Source organism: Trichomycterus rosablanca, unplaced genomic scaffold (genome assembly GCF_030014385.1).
Source record: "Trichomycterus rosablanca isolate fTriRos1 unplaced genomic scaffold, fTriRos1.hap1 scaffold_181, whole genome shotgun sequence".
NCBI lineage: Eukaryota > Metazoa > Chordata > Actinopteri > Siluriformes > Trichomycteridae > Trichomycterus > Trichomycterus rosablanca.
The window spans coordinates 79,759-94,805 of NW_026947009.1; the positions used below are offsets into that span (position 1 = coordinate 79,759).

Below are 15,047 nucleotides of genomic sequence, written 5' to 3' on the forward strand. Positions count from 1 at the left end.
CTTGCCTCCCTATCTCTCCTTTCCTCCCTCATTCTTGCTTCCTGGTCTCTCCTCTCTCTCTCGCGTCTCTTGCTCTCGCTTTTCCTCTCTCTGGTGCGCCTCTTGCTCTCTCTTCTCCTCTCTTTCTCTTCTTTCCCTTTCTCTTCTTTCCTACCTCTACTCAGCCTCTCTTCATCTTCTCTCCTCGTTCTCTGCTGCTTCTATCTCCTTCTCATTTTCACTTTCTTCCATCTCTCTCAGATACTCAACTAAATCTTTCTTCCCTCGTCTCTTTTTGGCTGGGGTTTCCATGCTTCTCGAGGATGGTGAAGCTTCAGCAGCATCCTGGCCGGATGAGGAAATAAGGGTCGGTGGGCCAATTGATGGTCTCTCACCTATTGCCTCATCCATATCCGCATACCATTTCCAGGATGCTGCTGTTGCTTCACCACCCTCTGTACTTACCCCAGTAGGTGGACACTTAAGTTCCTACAAGATTCATAAACACAGTACAAGGATCTTAACTTGGATTACAAATCTTTTCTGATATTTTTACTGAAGATCTTGCCAACAAACGAAGCTTACTTTGTATTTTTGTTTGAGGTTCTCCCACCTCTACAATATAATGCACATAACAGTTATTAATGTATATAGCATACACTGCTTCAAAAAAAGTTTAGTCATTAAAAGTTTTTAATGCTTTGAAAAAGTTTGCAAAACTTAAATACTAAAACTTGTCTTTATACCACCCTTTGTAATTAATATTATGCATAAGATGCAACACAAATTTTGTTATGTCAAACAAACAGTCACTTACTCAAACCCTCGAACCGCTGCATTCTGTTTTCCAGTGAAGAGGGCCTGGTTGGCCACTCTCCACCGGATAAGATTTTTAGTGTCTTCATCAGACCCTGCAATATCAAACATTAGTTTTAAAAGGGATTTCTAATGTGACTGTGTAGCAACATTACAACAATCATGAATATTTAGCCTCAACAACCCCAAAGCTAGATATATCTACCTTCCTAAAGATAGTTTAGGATAGCCCATCACTAGCATTACAGATAAAATTAAATGAATCTATAGATAGATCATTTATTACAGCAGCTCAATATATATTAATGCAAAGTATTATAGTAATCAAGTATTAAAGTATGCAAGTATTCAAATTTGCAAGTATTAAAATACAAAAGTATTAAGTACACATGTCATGTTGTACAACATTATGTAGTTTAATACATTGAATAAAAAGTAGTATATCGCTTTTATTGTCCTACCAGAATGATAACGTTTGAAGCCCAGGTCAATAGGACCTGCTAGTTAGAGAAGTCTCACTTGTTTGTTAGTTTAAGTCCAAGAGACGGGGTGTGGCCCATATGGGGATCGAACCCACGACCTTGGCATTATTAACACCACACTCTAACCAACTGAGCTAACCGGCCGATGTACAAGGGCAGGTCATATACCCACATACCTGATTCTACACTGACAGCCCTTCAGTTAAGGACCTGCCACACAGAAACGATGGAGAGCTTTACTGTTGTTGAGCAGAACAGATCTTCGTGTGAGATGAAGCCAGAATTAAAGATGGTAGAAGAACAGGGTGATATTCTTACTTTCAGTTATTAAATTACTCAGGTTAGAAAGTCCTGATACACAGCACATGCTCACCTGACTCTCTCTCAGCCATGCTACCTTTTATCATTAAAGAGGGTGTGGCCCATACGGGGATCGAACCCGTGACCTTGGCGTTATTAGCACCACGCTCTAACCAACTGAGCTAACCGGCCAGTTCATCTGTTCTCTGTTTAGATCTTTGTACATAATTCTACACTAACCCCATTCAACCAGCAGCACAAAAACCATTTGAGATTCTGCACACTTACAGTGAAGATCTGCAGAAATGAGCGGCTCCTAAACTGAGTTTGTTTGTTATTGCACCAGAAATGCAGCAGTTTCATGTTATTTTAATGACCCGAGATCTCAGTCCTACTTCAGACATCACTGTCTAGTCATTTCTTATGTTCAGACTTTCTTAATACACATCTAAGAGGTTTTGTGGGTTATGTGTGAACTATCTAAACTATACTGTATTGTGGTACATTCATTCAGTCTTCATCAGTTTAGACCCGCCCACTTAACCACCAATTTGCCTCCACAGTGAGCCTGTATAGAGAGAGATTTGATTTTTTGTATACCGTCCAATGAAACAGCTGTGCTGTTAGCTGTGCGCATGTCTGTGTCACAATCGGTTAGCGCGTTTGGCTGTTAACCGAAAGGTTCGTGGTTCGAGCCCACCCAGGGACGAGTGTCTTTTATTGCACAACCTGCCTGTTGATCAAACGATTAAACCTCAGTGTAGATTATCTGGAAACAGATGCTCTTCATATAGAAATATGCTTTACATTTGCTTGATGGTAATAACTCTTAGTGAAGTCTTAATGAACAATTAAAACATCAATTCAGGTTGTTTTTAGTTCAACTGGGAAAAAATATTAACAGTAGCTAAACTTCCTAAAACCCAGAATCTACACGTACAAATCCTACATTCATTCCACAAAGTTCACAAACATGATTTAATGAGTGAAAACTTGATGTTTGGAGCCTCTCTGGTGTGCAGGCTGGTACTGTGTATCAGCACTACTTACTGCATGCAGGACCTGAGTCGTATCTGCTCCAGTCACTGGTTGGCGGCATTAAGCTCAGTCAAGAACTTTAAGAAATATATAGTTTAGATAGTTCACACATATAAGAACCCACAAAACCTCTTAGATGTGTATCATTAAAGTCAGTTTCAGCTGCTTGAATGGAGTTAGTGTAGAATTATGTACAAAGATTTAAAGTGACTACGTGAATTGGCCGGTTAGCTCAGTTGGTTAGAGCATGGTGCTAATAACGCCAAGGTCGCGGGTTCGATCCCCGTACGGGCCACACCCACTTTTGGACTTAAACCAATGAGCCTTCTCCAACTACCAGATCCTATTAACCTGGGCTTCAAACGTTGTCTCTGACAAGTGTGAGATCTTTTTAATGCCCCTCTCATTCAAGTCAGAAACATGCCATTATTTCAATTAGCCAAACTTAATGACCCTTCTGTAAATGGTTTAATGTGCACACTGCTGCTACTGGCTTGTTTTTCTTTTCTACAATGTAAGTTCAGACCTTCAGGTTCATGTTCTTTGAGATCTCTCTATGGCGTCAGATTGGTGCCAAAAGTCGAGAGCACATTTTATTTGTGGGCGAGCAGGATTTTCTCAGCTCTCGCACGAATTCACCCCGCTCGCTCACGAATGAGTTGTGCTCACGCACGAAATTGCATGCGCGCACTCGAAACGCTGCTCTCGCGGTCAAATCATATGCGCGCACTCAAAGCAAACTGCGCTCGCGCTCAGATATTTCTTGCTCGCTCTCAGAACTGCACTTGCCCTCGCGCTCGGAGTTTGCACGTTAAAACAGTGCCAAAAGTCGTCGACCAATCAGAATGTGTTTTCAGCTTCCACCAATGAGCCCCAACTTTCCATTGTAAAGAGAGTAATGGACAATCAACGACCTCAGGTAAGATTATTAATTATTTTAATTTTAGACTTATTTTAGAGTACATAAAATCATCATGTTAAAAGGGTAGAATTTGTTAAAGCTTTAACAATCAGGCATATTCTGACTATACTCATCTTTTAACATGTATGTCTAATTATCTTAGGTTTCTTTTGTTGTCTAGGCCTTACTAAGACATAAAGCTTTGGAGGGGTAGCTGCATAAATAGCAGTATGTAGTAAGTATTGATCTGAATTATTTACATTTCATTTGCACACATGAAATGATTATTATTGATTAATTAGCGGAAAAAATCATATTCCTGAAGATATATTAAATGCCCTCAGGCAAATTCACATGTTGGTGAGTGAACATGTGGAAACCAGAATGTCATCCATCAGGGTACAGACAGTTCCACAAGTGACTGAACTTAAATCCATGCTAGGATTCCCACTGGCCACATTTGGGCATACTGGCACAAATGTCCTTGATTGTCTAAGTTATACATTTCTTCAACATATATTTCCCTACACTGTTTATTGTTTCTACATTTTAAGGCTATTGTTGTCCTTGAATTCTATACAGCTACCACTTTTTCACAGATGTTATTTAGTCAACAAAGTATTACATTTTAAATAATTTATTTTGTCTTACAGAATTGAAAGGCTGTTGGTTGATGTGTGGACAGCTGTGACCTCCACATATTATGATATCCTGCACAATGTTGAACAAGTTGAGATGCTGGACATTGCAAATACCCTGCACCTCTTTCTGGTACACCTTGTGTTTCTTCCCCGACCTTCAGATCTTTGTTGAAGGCTGGAACCAACATCCCCGTTCATGACAACGGAACAAATGTGGCAAATGTAACTTTTGTACTGACTCTGACTTGTACTGACTCTATTCTCATAGATATTACATATAAATAAATAACAGTACACAGTTTGTTTTACTTATTTATTGAATGGGCACAAATATCCACAGACGAACTGGTCTGATGTGTTCCTGTCCTGTGAACCATTGAAAGAATGTTCTTGGACAAAGAGAGGGCGAACCAGCTGTCTTAACCATAGGTGGCAAAGTCTGTATTAGCCTGTTCAGAAAGAAACACCAAAAAGCAAAATAAGCATTGACCTTTGTATAGATTACAATGTTTCTTGTTATATACATGTACTTACCACTCTGCAAATGTATTTACAGAAGTGTAGTCAATCATATTTTTACAACAGCTTAAACACACACAAGCTGGTGTTATTATAGCAGGTGAACGAAGCAGAATTGGAATTAAGGGCCATATTTAATGCATTAACTCAATAATTATAACGGTGTCCTAATATGATAGTATTGTCCTTATAATTTAATTATAGGAGTAATAAAAATGAAGATAATATCAAATACATTGTTATCTTTCTCCACACTAGCTGGCATGAATTTCTATACAATCCAATAGAAAATATTTTTGACACACTGAACATAAAGCCTAATATCAATACACAATAAGTGCACCATATTAAATTTAGACTTGTTGGTGCTATGATATTGTTGATATTGCAGATATGTTTTTACCTTACTGCTTGGTGTTCTAACACTACTTGCTTCCTTGCTGGATTCTGGTGGGGGGAGGGGAACGCTGTCATTGTATGTGGCTTTTTCTCGAGCACTGCAAATGATTCAGAAACCTACATTTAAAACATTACATTATGCATGGTAAATATGCAATGTTCACACTTTATATATTTATATATACTTATATTGTAATAATAAAAAACAGCAAAACATTCAATTGTAAAACATTTTATTTTATAGAGTTGAGGTGAAATTATTTAATGTGTCATGTTTGATATTCTAGTCTTGGTTGGGAAAGTGAACATAATGTTCACTATCGTGTTAGAGATAGTTCATCATATCATTTAGGTGGCTATAGCTTCCTGATCTACCCACTTTGATTTACTAAAATAGTCCATTTTTGTACTGTGGCGTTAAACACGTGAGCACATTAACTTTACTGTATAAAGGCTTTACTTTATTAATTAACATGTACAATACACAAAAGCTATTTTATGTAAGTTAGGGGTACCGCTTTAGCTAGCTTTCCAAAGTCAAATTTCACAAAGTTAACTTTACATTCTCTTTAACACTTTTTTTAAAATTATAAAATAGTGTAAAATAAAATTATTAATCTTACCTGAGGTCGTTGATTGTCCATTTGTCTTCACAACGGTTCACTCTCTCCGACCAATGAAAATGCAGGGGAAGTTGGAGCTCGTTGGTCGAAGCCGAAAACACATTTTGATTGGTCAACGACTTTTGGCACTGTTTTAACGTGCAAACTCCGAGCGCGAGGGCAAGTGCAGTTATGAGAGCGAGCAAGAAATATTTGAGCGCGAGCGCAGCTTGCTTTGAGTGCGCGCATATGATCTGAGCACGAGAGCAGCGTTTCGAGCGCGCGCATGCAATTTCGTGCGCAAGCACAATTTATTCTTGAACGAGCAGGGTGAATTCGTGCAAGAGCAGAGATAATCCTGCTCGCGCACAAATAAAATGTGCTCTCGACTCTTGGCACTAATCTGACGCCATAGTCTGGCTAGTATCCACGAATTGCTAATGCGGTCAAGCCAGACTCCATATTTACAGAATACGGTCTGTTTATTTGCGAAGTTTTGGCACTAAATTAGCTCCATAGCCTACACTTTAAGTTTTAGTGAGTATCTAAACCCTGTTTTACAGTACTGATCACATTATCTACACTTTAAGTTTTAGTGAGTATCTAAACCCTGTTTTACGGTACCAGTCACATTGTCTACACTTTAAGTTTTAGTGAGTATCTAAACCCTGTTTTACGGTACCAGTCACATTGTCTACACTTTAAGTCTTAGTGCGCATCTAAACCCTGTTTTACGGTACCAGTCACATTGTCTACACTTTACGTTTTAGTGTGCATCTAAATCTGTTTTACAGTACTGATCACATTGTCTACACTTTAAGTTTTAGTGCGCATCTAAACCCTGTTTTACGGTACTCATCACATTGTCTACGCTAAGTTTTAGTGCCCATCTTAACCCTGTTGTACAGTACTGATCACATTGTCTACACTTTAAGTTTTAGTGCGCATCTAAACCCTGTTTTACGGTACTCATCACATTGTCTACGCTAAGTTTTAGTGCCCATCTTAACCCTGTTTTACGGTACTGATCACATTGTCTACACTAAGTTTTAGTGCGCATGCAAACCCTGTTTTACGGTAGTGATTACACTGTCTACACTAAGTTTTAATGCGCATCTAAACCCTGTTTTATGGTACTCATCACATTGTCTACACTTAAAGTTTTAGTGTGCATCTGAACCCCGTTTTACGGTACTGATCACATTGTCTACACTTTTGTTTTTGTGAGCTTCTAAACCCTGTTTTACGGTACCGGTTATGTTAATAAATTTGCATATATAAATTAAATATTTAGACTAACATATATGGACTTAACATATAAAACCATGTAAAAATGAATCCTATAGATATATTTAATACATGTACATACACACATTTTACTATGGGTATTTTATATATGTCATAAACTTATATCTACACATATACAGAGGATACATGTATGTTATAATAATAGATCACCTTACAGGTTACATATGTGGTAAAACCATTATTGATATGGGGCAGATATGTCATATATTACATTTCTATGTAGGTGCAAAGTTATTATTGTGAGTGTTTGTGTATTTAATACAGAGTTAGTGTGTGTATGTAGCATCCAGAACTTTTACTGAACGAAAATAATGAAACTATTAAAACTGATTAGCAGCGGATAGTTTTATTAGCTGTAGAGTGAGAAGCTGTTTCTGTTCATCTTTACTGAAGTGAATCGAAGCAAAAGCATGAAACTCAAATGCACCTGAAGTTGATTTGTTAGTGTAATGAGACGTGACTTTCCCAGTTCTGTTTAAACGCTTTGCATAGTGGCGGCAGCAAATCCTGAAACCAGTCTGGTAGAGGACTGGAGGGAAGATGTGACTGGTCAATTTTACAGTAATTTGAAATTGATCTCTCGATCTCTCACTGAATTACTATTAATTGGCTTTCTGCAGATTTATAGCTGGACCATCAACACTCCAGCAACAAGCAGAGGGAGACAAAGAGGCTTCAGCACTCCGCTGTTGTAGATGTCTTGAAGCGTTGGCAGACTACATCTAATGATCCTCTCTGCTGTCCTGATTATACGCTGGAGTTTGGCTCGTTCCTGTGATGTACAGGAACCAAACCAGGCGGATGGATGATGTGAGGATGGACTCAATGATCGATGTGTAAAACAAGTGCTCTCTGCTGAGCCCTCCTGGCGACAAAGAGTTTGTTCCTTTCCCACTTTAGGTCCCTGGATAAGGTGGTGCCCAGGAACTTGAGTGACTCCATGCTCCATCTCAGCATGGGTTGTAAAAGGTAATACGTGGCTAATAGGATCATACTGGATTGTACTAGTTTTAGTTTGTTTAAGATAAAGCTAATTTAAGATCTTTAAGATCTATTGCTGTTCTAACAGTGGCAAAGAGAAAACTGAAGTCTGAACTATCAAATTTCTCAGATTTTACTCTTAACTTTGTTGGTTTGATGGTGTGGCTGTAAAATCTCCAGTGGTTCACAACTTAGGGGAACTTTTTGACTTTTCCCTCTCCTTTGAACCTCATATTAAGGCCTTGGTTAAAAGTTCTTCTTCACACCTTCTCAATATTGCTCTCCTGTGCCCTTACACTCTCACACTGTTAAGAGGGTTTGGATTAGGAACCACAATGCGAACACAACCACAGACACTGAAGCAGAGTTTAAAAGGTTTATTTAGAACCACAGTCCAGACAGAGAACCAGGGAACGAGGGCGGAAGCGAGGGTACCAGTAGCGGCGCTTGGGGCTTGGAGGCTGACAGTAACCACAGGAGGCAGGGTTATGAGAGATTCAGGAACCAGGCGGAGAAGGCAGGAACACAGGAACGAAGAGCAGGCTGGGATCCAGGAACCAGACAGATAAGGCAGGAACACAGATTGGACGGTTTGACCGGTTTCAACTGTGAGACGTGGAAAGTAGGATGAATCTGCATATGTTTGGGCAACTTGAGCCGGACAGTAGTGGGGCTGATGATCCTTTGGACGGTATAAGGTCCAATAAAACGAGGCGCCAGCTTCCTGGACTCAGAGTGTAGGGGTATGTTTCTGGAGGACAACCACACTGACTGGCCCGGGAGATACTGCGGACTAGGTTTTCTGTGGCGGTTGGCCGAACGCTGGGTGACGGTCTGGGACTTAAGCAGGGTAGCTCGTACGGACCTCCAGATCTTCCTGCAGCGCCGAAAGTGGTGCTCAACTGAGGGAACTGCCACCTCTGCCTCTTGTTCAGAGAATAGTGGTGGCTGGTAGCCAAGGGAGGCCTCAAACGGGGATCGGCCGGTGGCAGAGCAGGTGAGGGTATTATGGGCATATTCGGCCCACGCGAGGTGGGTGCTCCAGAGAGAGGGGCTGTTGGCCGACATACAACGCAGGGCGGCTTCCACCTCCTGGTTAGCTCTTTCCGCTTGCCCGTTGGATTGGGGGTGGAAACCGGACGAGAGGCTGACTGTGGCTCCCAGGGCTTTACAGAAAGCACGCCAGACCTGGGACACAAATTGAGGACCGCGGTCAGATACAATGTCCAGGGGAATACCGTGGATCTTGAAGACCTGGTCGAATAAGAGCTGAGCCGTCTCAAGGGCTGAAGGGAGCTTGGGTAAGGCTACCAGCCGAACCGCCTTGGAAAAACGGTCCACTACCGTCAAAATGGTCGTCATTCCCTGAGACTCCGGAAGGCCAGTGACAAAATCCAGGGCGATGTGAGACCAGGGACGTCCAGGGACAGAAAGAGGCTGGAGCAGACCGGCGGGGGGTGTGTGAGAGGACTTACTGCGGGCGCAGGTGGCGCAGGCAGCCACAAACTCCCTGGTGTCTGCTTCCAGGGAAGGCCACCAGAAGTGACGCCTAAGGAGGGACTCTGTGCGATTAGCTCCAGGATGGCTGGCGAAATTGGAGCAGTGTCCCCATCTGAGGACAGCCGGTCGTACAGCAGTCGGGACAAACAGGCGGTTGGAAGGCCCATCTCCAGGGTCGGGTTCCTGTTCTAGGGCTTCTTTAATAGCTTCCTGGATATCCCAGGTGACCCCGGCTAGGACACAATTGGAAGGCAAGATGGAGTCGTCGGAGGGTGGAGTGTCCTCGGAAATGAACTGGCGCGAGAGCGCGTCAGGTTTGGTGTTGCGGGAGCCTGGGCAGTAAGTCAGGGTAAAGTCGAAACGACTAAAGAATAGAGCCCATCGGGCTTGGTGGGAGTTCAGCCGTTTTGCTGTCTGGACATAAGAAAGAGTTTTATGATCTGTCCAGACCACAAAAGGCTGTCTTGCTCCCTCCAGCCAGTGCCTCCACTCTTCCAGGGCGAGTTTGACTGCCAGGAGCTCGCGATTACCTACATCGTAATTTGCCTCCGAGGGGGTGAGCCGTTTGGAGAAGAAGGCACAGGAATGAAGCTTGTTGTCTGGGCTAGAGCGTTGGAAAAGGACCGCTCCAACTCCACAAGAAGATGCGTCAACCTCCACAAGGAATTGCTTCGAGGGATCTGGTTGAGAAAGGACGGGAGCAGAGGTGAACAGAACCTTGAGACGGTCGAAGGCAGTCTGAGCTTCCAGGGGCCAGGAGAAGGGGACTTTGGTGGAGGTCAAGCGAGTTAGGGGGGCCGCTACCCTGCTGTAGTTGCGGATGAAGCTCCTGTAAAAGTTTGCGAACACTAGAAAGCGTTGCAAGGCCTTACGGCAGGAAGGAACAGGCCACTCAGTAATGGCACGGATCTTTTCGGGGTCAGCTTTAATTCGCCCTGGCTGGATGACAAAGCCGAGGAAGGCGATGGAATTCGTGTGGAACTCGCATTTCTCAGCCTTGATAAATAACCTGTTTTCCAACAGGCGAGACAGGACCCGCCGGACGTGAATGACGTGCTCCTCAGGGGACCGGGAAAAAATCAATATGTCGTCCAAATAAACGAACACGAAAGGGTACAGGAAATCGCGTAGGACGTCATTTACCAGGGCCTGGAAGACTGCGGGGGCGTTGGTCAGCCCAAAGGGCATCACCAAGTATTCGAAATGGCCGAGGGTGGTGTTAAAGGCCGTCTTCCACTCATCACCTTCCCGAATATGCACCAGGTGGTAGGCGTTGCGGAGGTCAAGTTTACTCAAAATAGTAGTACCCTGCAGAGACTCGAAAACAGAGGACGAAAGCGGAAGGGGATACTTGTTCCTGACCGTGATCTGGTTCAGCGCCCGATAGTCTATGCAAGGCCTCAAGGACTTATCCTTTTTCTCCACAAAGAAGAACCCTGCACCGAGGGGAGAGGAGGAAGGACGGATGAGACCAGTTTCAAGACACTCAGAGAGGTAATTCTCCATGGCTTCACGCTCCGGACGAGACAGGTGGTAAAGACGGCTGGTGGAAAGTGCGGCCCCGAGGAGGAGATTAATAGCGCAGTTGTAGGGCCGGTGGGGAGGAAGAGATCGAGCTCGGTCCTTACTAAATACTTCCTGAAGATCATGATACTCGGAGGGGACCTGGGAGAGGTCAACATCGTCGATGGAAGGAGGGGGGTCGGTACGAGGGCTAGAGGGATGGACTGCTGACTGTAAACACCGGGAGTGGCAGAGATCGCTCCAAGCAGTGATCTTTCCCTGCTGCCAATCAAGATGAGGATTATGTGTTGAGAGCCGTGGGAACCCCAAAACCAGAGGGGACTTGGGAGTCTTGACTACCGAGAAACGGATGGACTCGCGATGATTGCCCGAAAGGACTAGGGTAACCGGGGCCGTACGGTGAGTAATTCGAGCAAACATGCGCCCATCCAGAGCAAAAGCGGTTACAGGGGTGTCGAGAACCTCCAAGACGCACCCTTTTTGGGTGGCAAGGCTTTCATCGATAAGATTGTCCTTCGACCCGGAATCGATGAGTGCAAGGAGGGACACTGGATTCCCGGGGAAGCATAGGGTAGCAGGGACCTGGAGGCGAGGACGAAGAGGTGGGGTAGTGGGTCTTGAGCTCGTCAGAATCCCCACTCCTACTGGCGAGCTTGGAGGCTGACAGTAACCACAGGAGGCAGGGTTATGAGAGATTCAGGAACCAGGCGGAGAAGGCAGGAACACAGGAACGAAGAGCAGGCTGGGATCCAGGAACCAGACAGATAAGGTAGGAACACAGGAGCGAAGAGCAGGCTGGGATCCAGGAACCAGGCAGACAAGGCAGGAACACAGGAACGAAGAGCAGGCTGGGATCCAGGAACCAGGCAGACAAGGCAGGAACACAGGAACGAGGAGTAGGCTGGGATCCAGGAACCAGGCAGATAAGGCAGGAACACAGGAGCGAACAGCAGGCTGGGATCCAGAAACCAGGCAGACAAGGCAGGAACACAAGAGCAAAGAGTAGGCTAAAAGGGAATCAGGCAGTGTGCATAGCAAACAGCAACTGACAATCTGGTGGTGACCGAGAGGAAGGCAGGGGCTTATAACAAGGAGGCTGATGAGAAGGTAATTAGGGCCAGGTGAGTCAAATTAAGCAGGGGAGAGATCTATTGGCTGGAATGGGAGGAGAAGTACCTTCAGCCACCACTAGATGTCGCCAAAACCACCAGAGGGGAGGCCACAGAGAACAGCAGCTCAGGAGGAGCTCTTAACACACACGAAGATGCGTTCATCTCGTCCCGTTTAGATCGGTCATCCCAACAAAATCATACAGTATGTTCTTCAGTATGTTCTTTGATGCTCGAGTTCTTTCATATATTACATCACTCCAAATCTTTATCAGCTACACTGGCAACCTGTCCCACTTCATACTCAATTTCAAGTTCTACTCTGTTCTCCTCCACTTTCTGTAGAGGTGCCCTGGGGGGTATTCCAGAAAGCGGGTTAAGTGATTAAACCAGGTAAGTTAACTCAGAATTAACGAAAACTCGGGGTTTTCCATTCCAGAAACCGAGATTAAAGAGAACCTGAGTCAGTTACTATAGCAACTTACGCTCTGAAGCTAACCTGCTCACTGGCAGGTTAACTTAAACCTAATCCGGGGTTACACACACTTTTCTCATGCAAACATGGCGTGTCCTTTTCTCCAGGATCCAGTTGATATCGAAGCGCAAATTATTCGCAGAGCTCTTCATCGCAAACGAGTAATTAGACCCAGATTAGACATACTTTCATTTCCCGATGAATTTCTCCGTGAACGTTACTGTTTTTCCTCGCAGTCAATTATATACCTAAACAATATTCTTAAGCCACACATTTCAAATATTACACATCGTGGATCAGCCCTCACGTCTTTGCAGACTTTATGCATTGCTCTCCGTTTTTTTGCCAATGGATCTTTTTTATACAATGTAGGAGACGCTGAACACATAGGCAAGGCAACTGTATGTCGGTCAGTCCGCAAAGTATGCCTAGCATTAAAACGGCTGTTGTACAATTTTGTGGTGTTCCCTGGGCATAAGCCTATAATGAACATCAAAGAGGAATTCCACAGAATTGCAGGTTTGTCTTTATTAACAAAGATTACAAAATGATCAAACAAATGGGAAGTAAAAGATAAATAGCTCTGCAACATTTAATATTTTAGGATTTCCAAGAGTCATTGGATGCATGGATGGAACCCACATTCCAATTAAAGCACCTGCCGAAAAATGAAGGGGATTATGTAAACATGGGGCCAGTGATAGCTTGGTGGTTAAGGTACTGGACTAGTAAGCAGAAGGTTGCCGGTTCAAGCCCCGCCACCACCACCAAGTTGCCACTGTTGGGTCCCTGAGCAAGGCCCTTAACCCTCAATTGCTCATCGTGTTCCGCTCATTGTGTAAGTCGCTTTGGATAAAAGCGTCTGCTAAATGCTGAAAATGAAATGAATGAAATAAACAGAAAATCCTTCCACAGCATTAATATACAAGTAGTGACCAGCATAAATGTACTACTTTTTTTTAAAATAAAAGTCTAACATTTAATACATTACATAAACTTATTGTTCTCCTCCATTAAGATCAACATTATTACAAATGTTGAAGCCAAATGGCCAGGCTCTGTGCATCATGCAAGGATTTTTCGCGAGTCTGCACTATACAATAAATTTGATCAGGGTAAGCCTGTGGCACTTTTGCTATGGGTGGGATTCACATTCAGTGTATTGTTACATTGTTTCGGTTTTAAATCACTGCACCCCCTGTGTGCTTACAGGACAATACGACGGCCTCCTTGTTGCAGACAGAGGGTATCCCTGCATGCCATATGTGATGACGCCATACCCTGACCCTGAGCCTGGACCACAGTCACGCTACAACCTGGCCCTCTGCAGAACAAGAGCAAAGGTTGAAATGACAATCGGGATCCTCAAGGCCAGGTTTCAGTGCCTGCGGGGGCTCAGGGTCACCCCAGAGAGGGCATGTGACATTATAGTGGCATGTGTGGTATTGCACAACATTGCCACTATCAGAAGGGAGCAACATCCTGCCATACCCCAAATAAATGATGAGGAGGAACCTCATCTTAATGTACCTGAACACAGAAATGGTCGAATTGTCAGAAATTCAATCTGCAATCACTATTTCTCTGATTGATTATTTTTCACCATTTTCCTTACCCATCTGCCCTTTACAATATAAACTGAGAACAACTTAATTTCTGTTTATGATTTCTTTATTTCCTGGAAAAAAAAAAAAATGCCAACAAGTTAATTTTCTTGTCCTTATTCTTGGTAAGAACATATATACACTCACAGCAACTACTCCCACCTTTAATTTATATTCCAGCAACTCAATTTCCAGTCTTGTCTGTTTTATTTGGAGTTTTATATGTTCCATCTGAAGATCACACTTTTCAATTTGTTTTTTTCAGGTGGACCTTGTATAAATCCTTTACAGCCAACTTGAAAGAAAGAGACAAAAATACCATGTTATGCTAAAATAAATAGCTTTGTGTTCTAAATATTTTAGATATTTATTGAGACATAAACATATTCTTACTGTTCCAAGCTGAGCTTTGGAGGTGGATGGTTCCTCATCAGATTCATGATCACCAATCACATTCTGTTATAGGACAGTCACACACATTACCATGTTTAATCAAATGAAATACCATGGTCAACATATTCAACATATGCAACGTATACTGTACCTCCATAGACCTTCCAGGATCCTCCCACTCTGAGGCAGCAGAGATTGTTTCATCATCATCCTGCAACAGGAATTTTGTTTTTTGTTTAACAGAAAGATATTTATACACATCAAGTAAGATTTAGGAACATTAAGATCACTTACAACTGCAGGAGGCTCATTTGGTTGCACCACACCACCAATCACTGGGGAGATGGCATTAAAACATGTTTAGACTATCAATGCAGTTCTCACAGTTTATGAACTAGAAACTAATAAATGTAATGAACATGCCTTTAACATAAAGAGTTGTGTCCTGGGGGGTTGTTGGCTCAGATGAGCTCCCT

General features: G+C 43.2%; 1 protein-coding gene, 3 long non-coding RNA genes and 2 other non-coding genes across 6 annotated transcripts; 2 read left to right on the forward strand and 4 right to left on the reverse strand.

Annotated features, from left to right (window-relative positions):
* Positions 1 to 243: 243 nt before the first annotated feature.
* On the reverse strand, positions 244 to 583 carry LOC134306023 (uncharacterized). The gene is made up of 3 exons (XR_010008888.1): positions 565 to 583; positions 401 to 468; positions 244 to 324 (listed from the first exon to the last, which is right to left on the reverse strand). It is a non-coding gene; the product is annotated as an uncharacterized LOC134306023 (long non-coding RNA).
* Positions 584 to 1,695: 1,112 nt separating this feature from the next.
* On the reverse strand, positions 1,696 to 1,769 carry trnai-aau (transfer RNA isoleucine (anticodon AAU)). Its single transcript has one exon. It is a non-coding gene; the product is annotated as a tRNA-Ile (tRNA).
* A 1,067-nt stretch (positions 1,770 to 2,836) lies between these two features.
* On the forward strand, positions 2,837 to 2,910 carry trnai-aau (transfer RNA isoleucine (anticodon AAU)). The gene has a single exon. It is a non-coding gene; the product is annotated as a tRNA-Ile (tRNA).
* A 1,635-nt stretch (positions 2,911 to 4,545) lies between these two features.
* LOC134306021 (uncharacterized) lies at positions 4,546 to 5,781 on the reverse strand. The gene is made up of 3 exons (XR_010008886.1): positions 5,699 to 5,781; positions 5,080 to 5,192; positions 4,546 to 4,606 (listed from the first exon to the last, which is right to left on the reverse strand). It is a non-coding gene; the product is annotated as an uncharacterized LOC134306021 (long non-coding RNA).
* Positions 5,782 to 12,660: 6,879 nt separating this feature from the next.
* On the forward strand, positions 12,661 to 14,166 carry LOC134306020 (putative nuclease HARBI1). Its single transcript, XM_062990280.1, has 3 exons — positions 12,661 to 13,089; positions 13,593 to 13,689; positions 13,787 to 14,166. The coding sequence occupies exons 1-3, from the start codon at positions 12,661 to 12,663 to the stop codon at positions 14,164 to 14,166; spliced, it is 906 nt and encodes a 301-aa protein (XP_062846350.1).
* Positions 14,167 to 14,320: 154 nt separating this feature from the next.
* On the reverse strand, positions 14,321 to 14,799 carry LOC134306017 (uncharacterized). Its single transcript, XR_010008885.1, has 3 exons — positions 14,723 to 14,799; positions 14,572 to 14,634; positions 14,321 to 14,473 (listed from the first exon to the last, which is right to left on the reverse strand). It is a non-coding gene; the product is annotated as an uncharacterized LOC134306017 (long non-coding RNA).
* Between the last annotated feature and the right edge of the window lie 248 nt (positions 14,800 to 15,047).

Bases quoted from the DNA above. Each gene is read 5' to 3' on its own strand.
- LOC134306020 (XM_062990280.1), top strand. From the start codon at position 12,661: ATGGCGTGTCCTTTTCTCCAGGATCCAGTTGATATCGAAGCGCAAATT. The intron at 13,090-13,592 runs GCAGGTTTGTCT...TCCTCCATTAAG, and splicing joins AAGAGGAATTCCACAGAATT to ATCAACATTATTACAAATGT. The intron at 13,690-13,786 runs GTAAGCCTGTGG...GTGTGCTTACAG, and splicing joins ATACAATAAATTTGATCAGG to GACAATACGACGGCCTCCTT.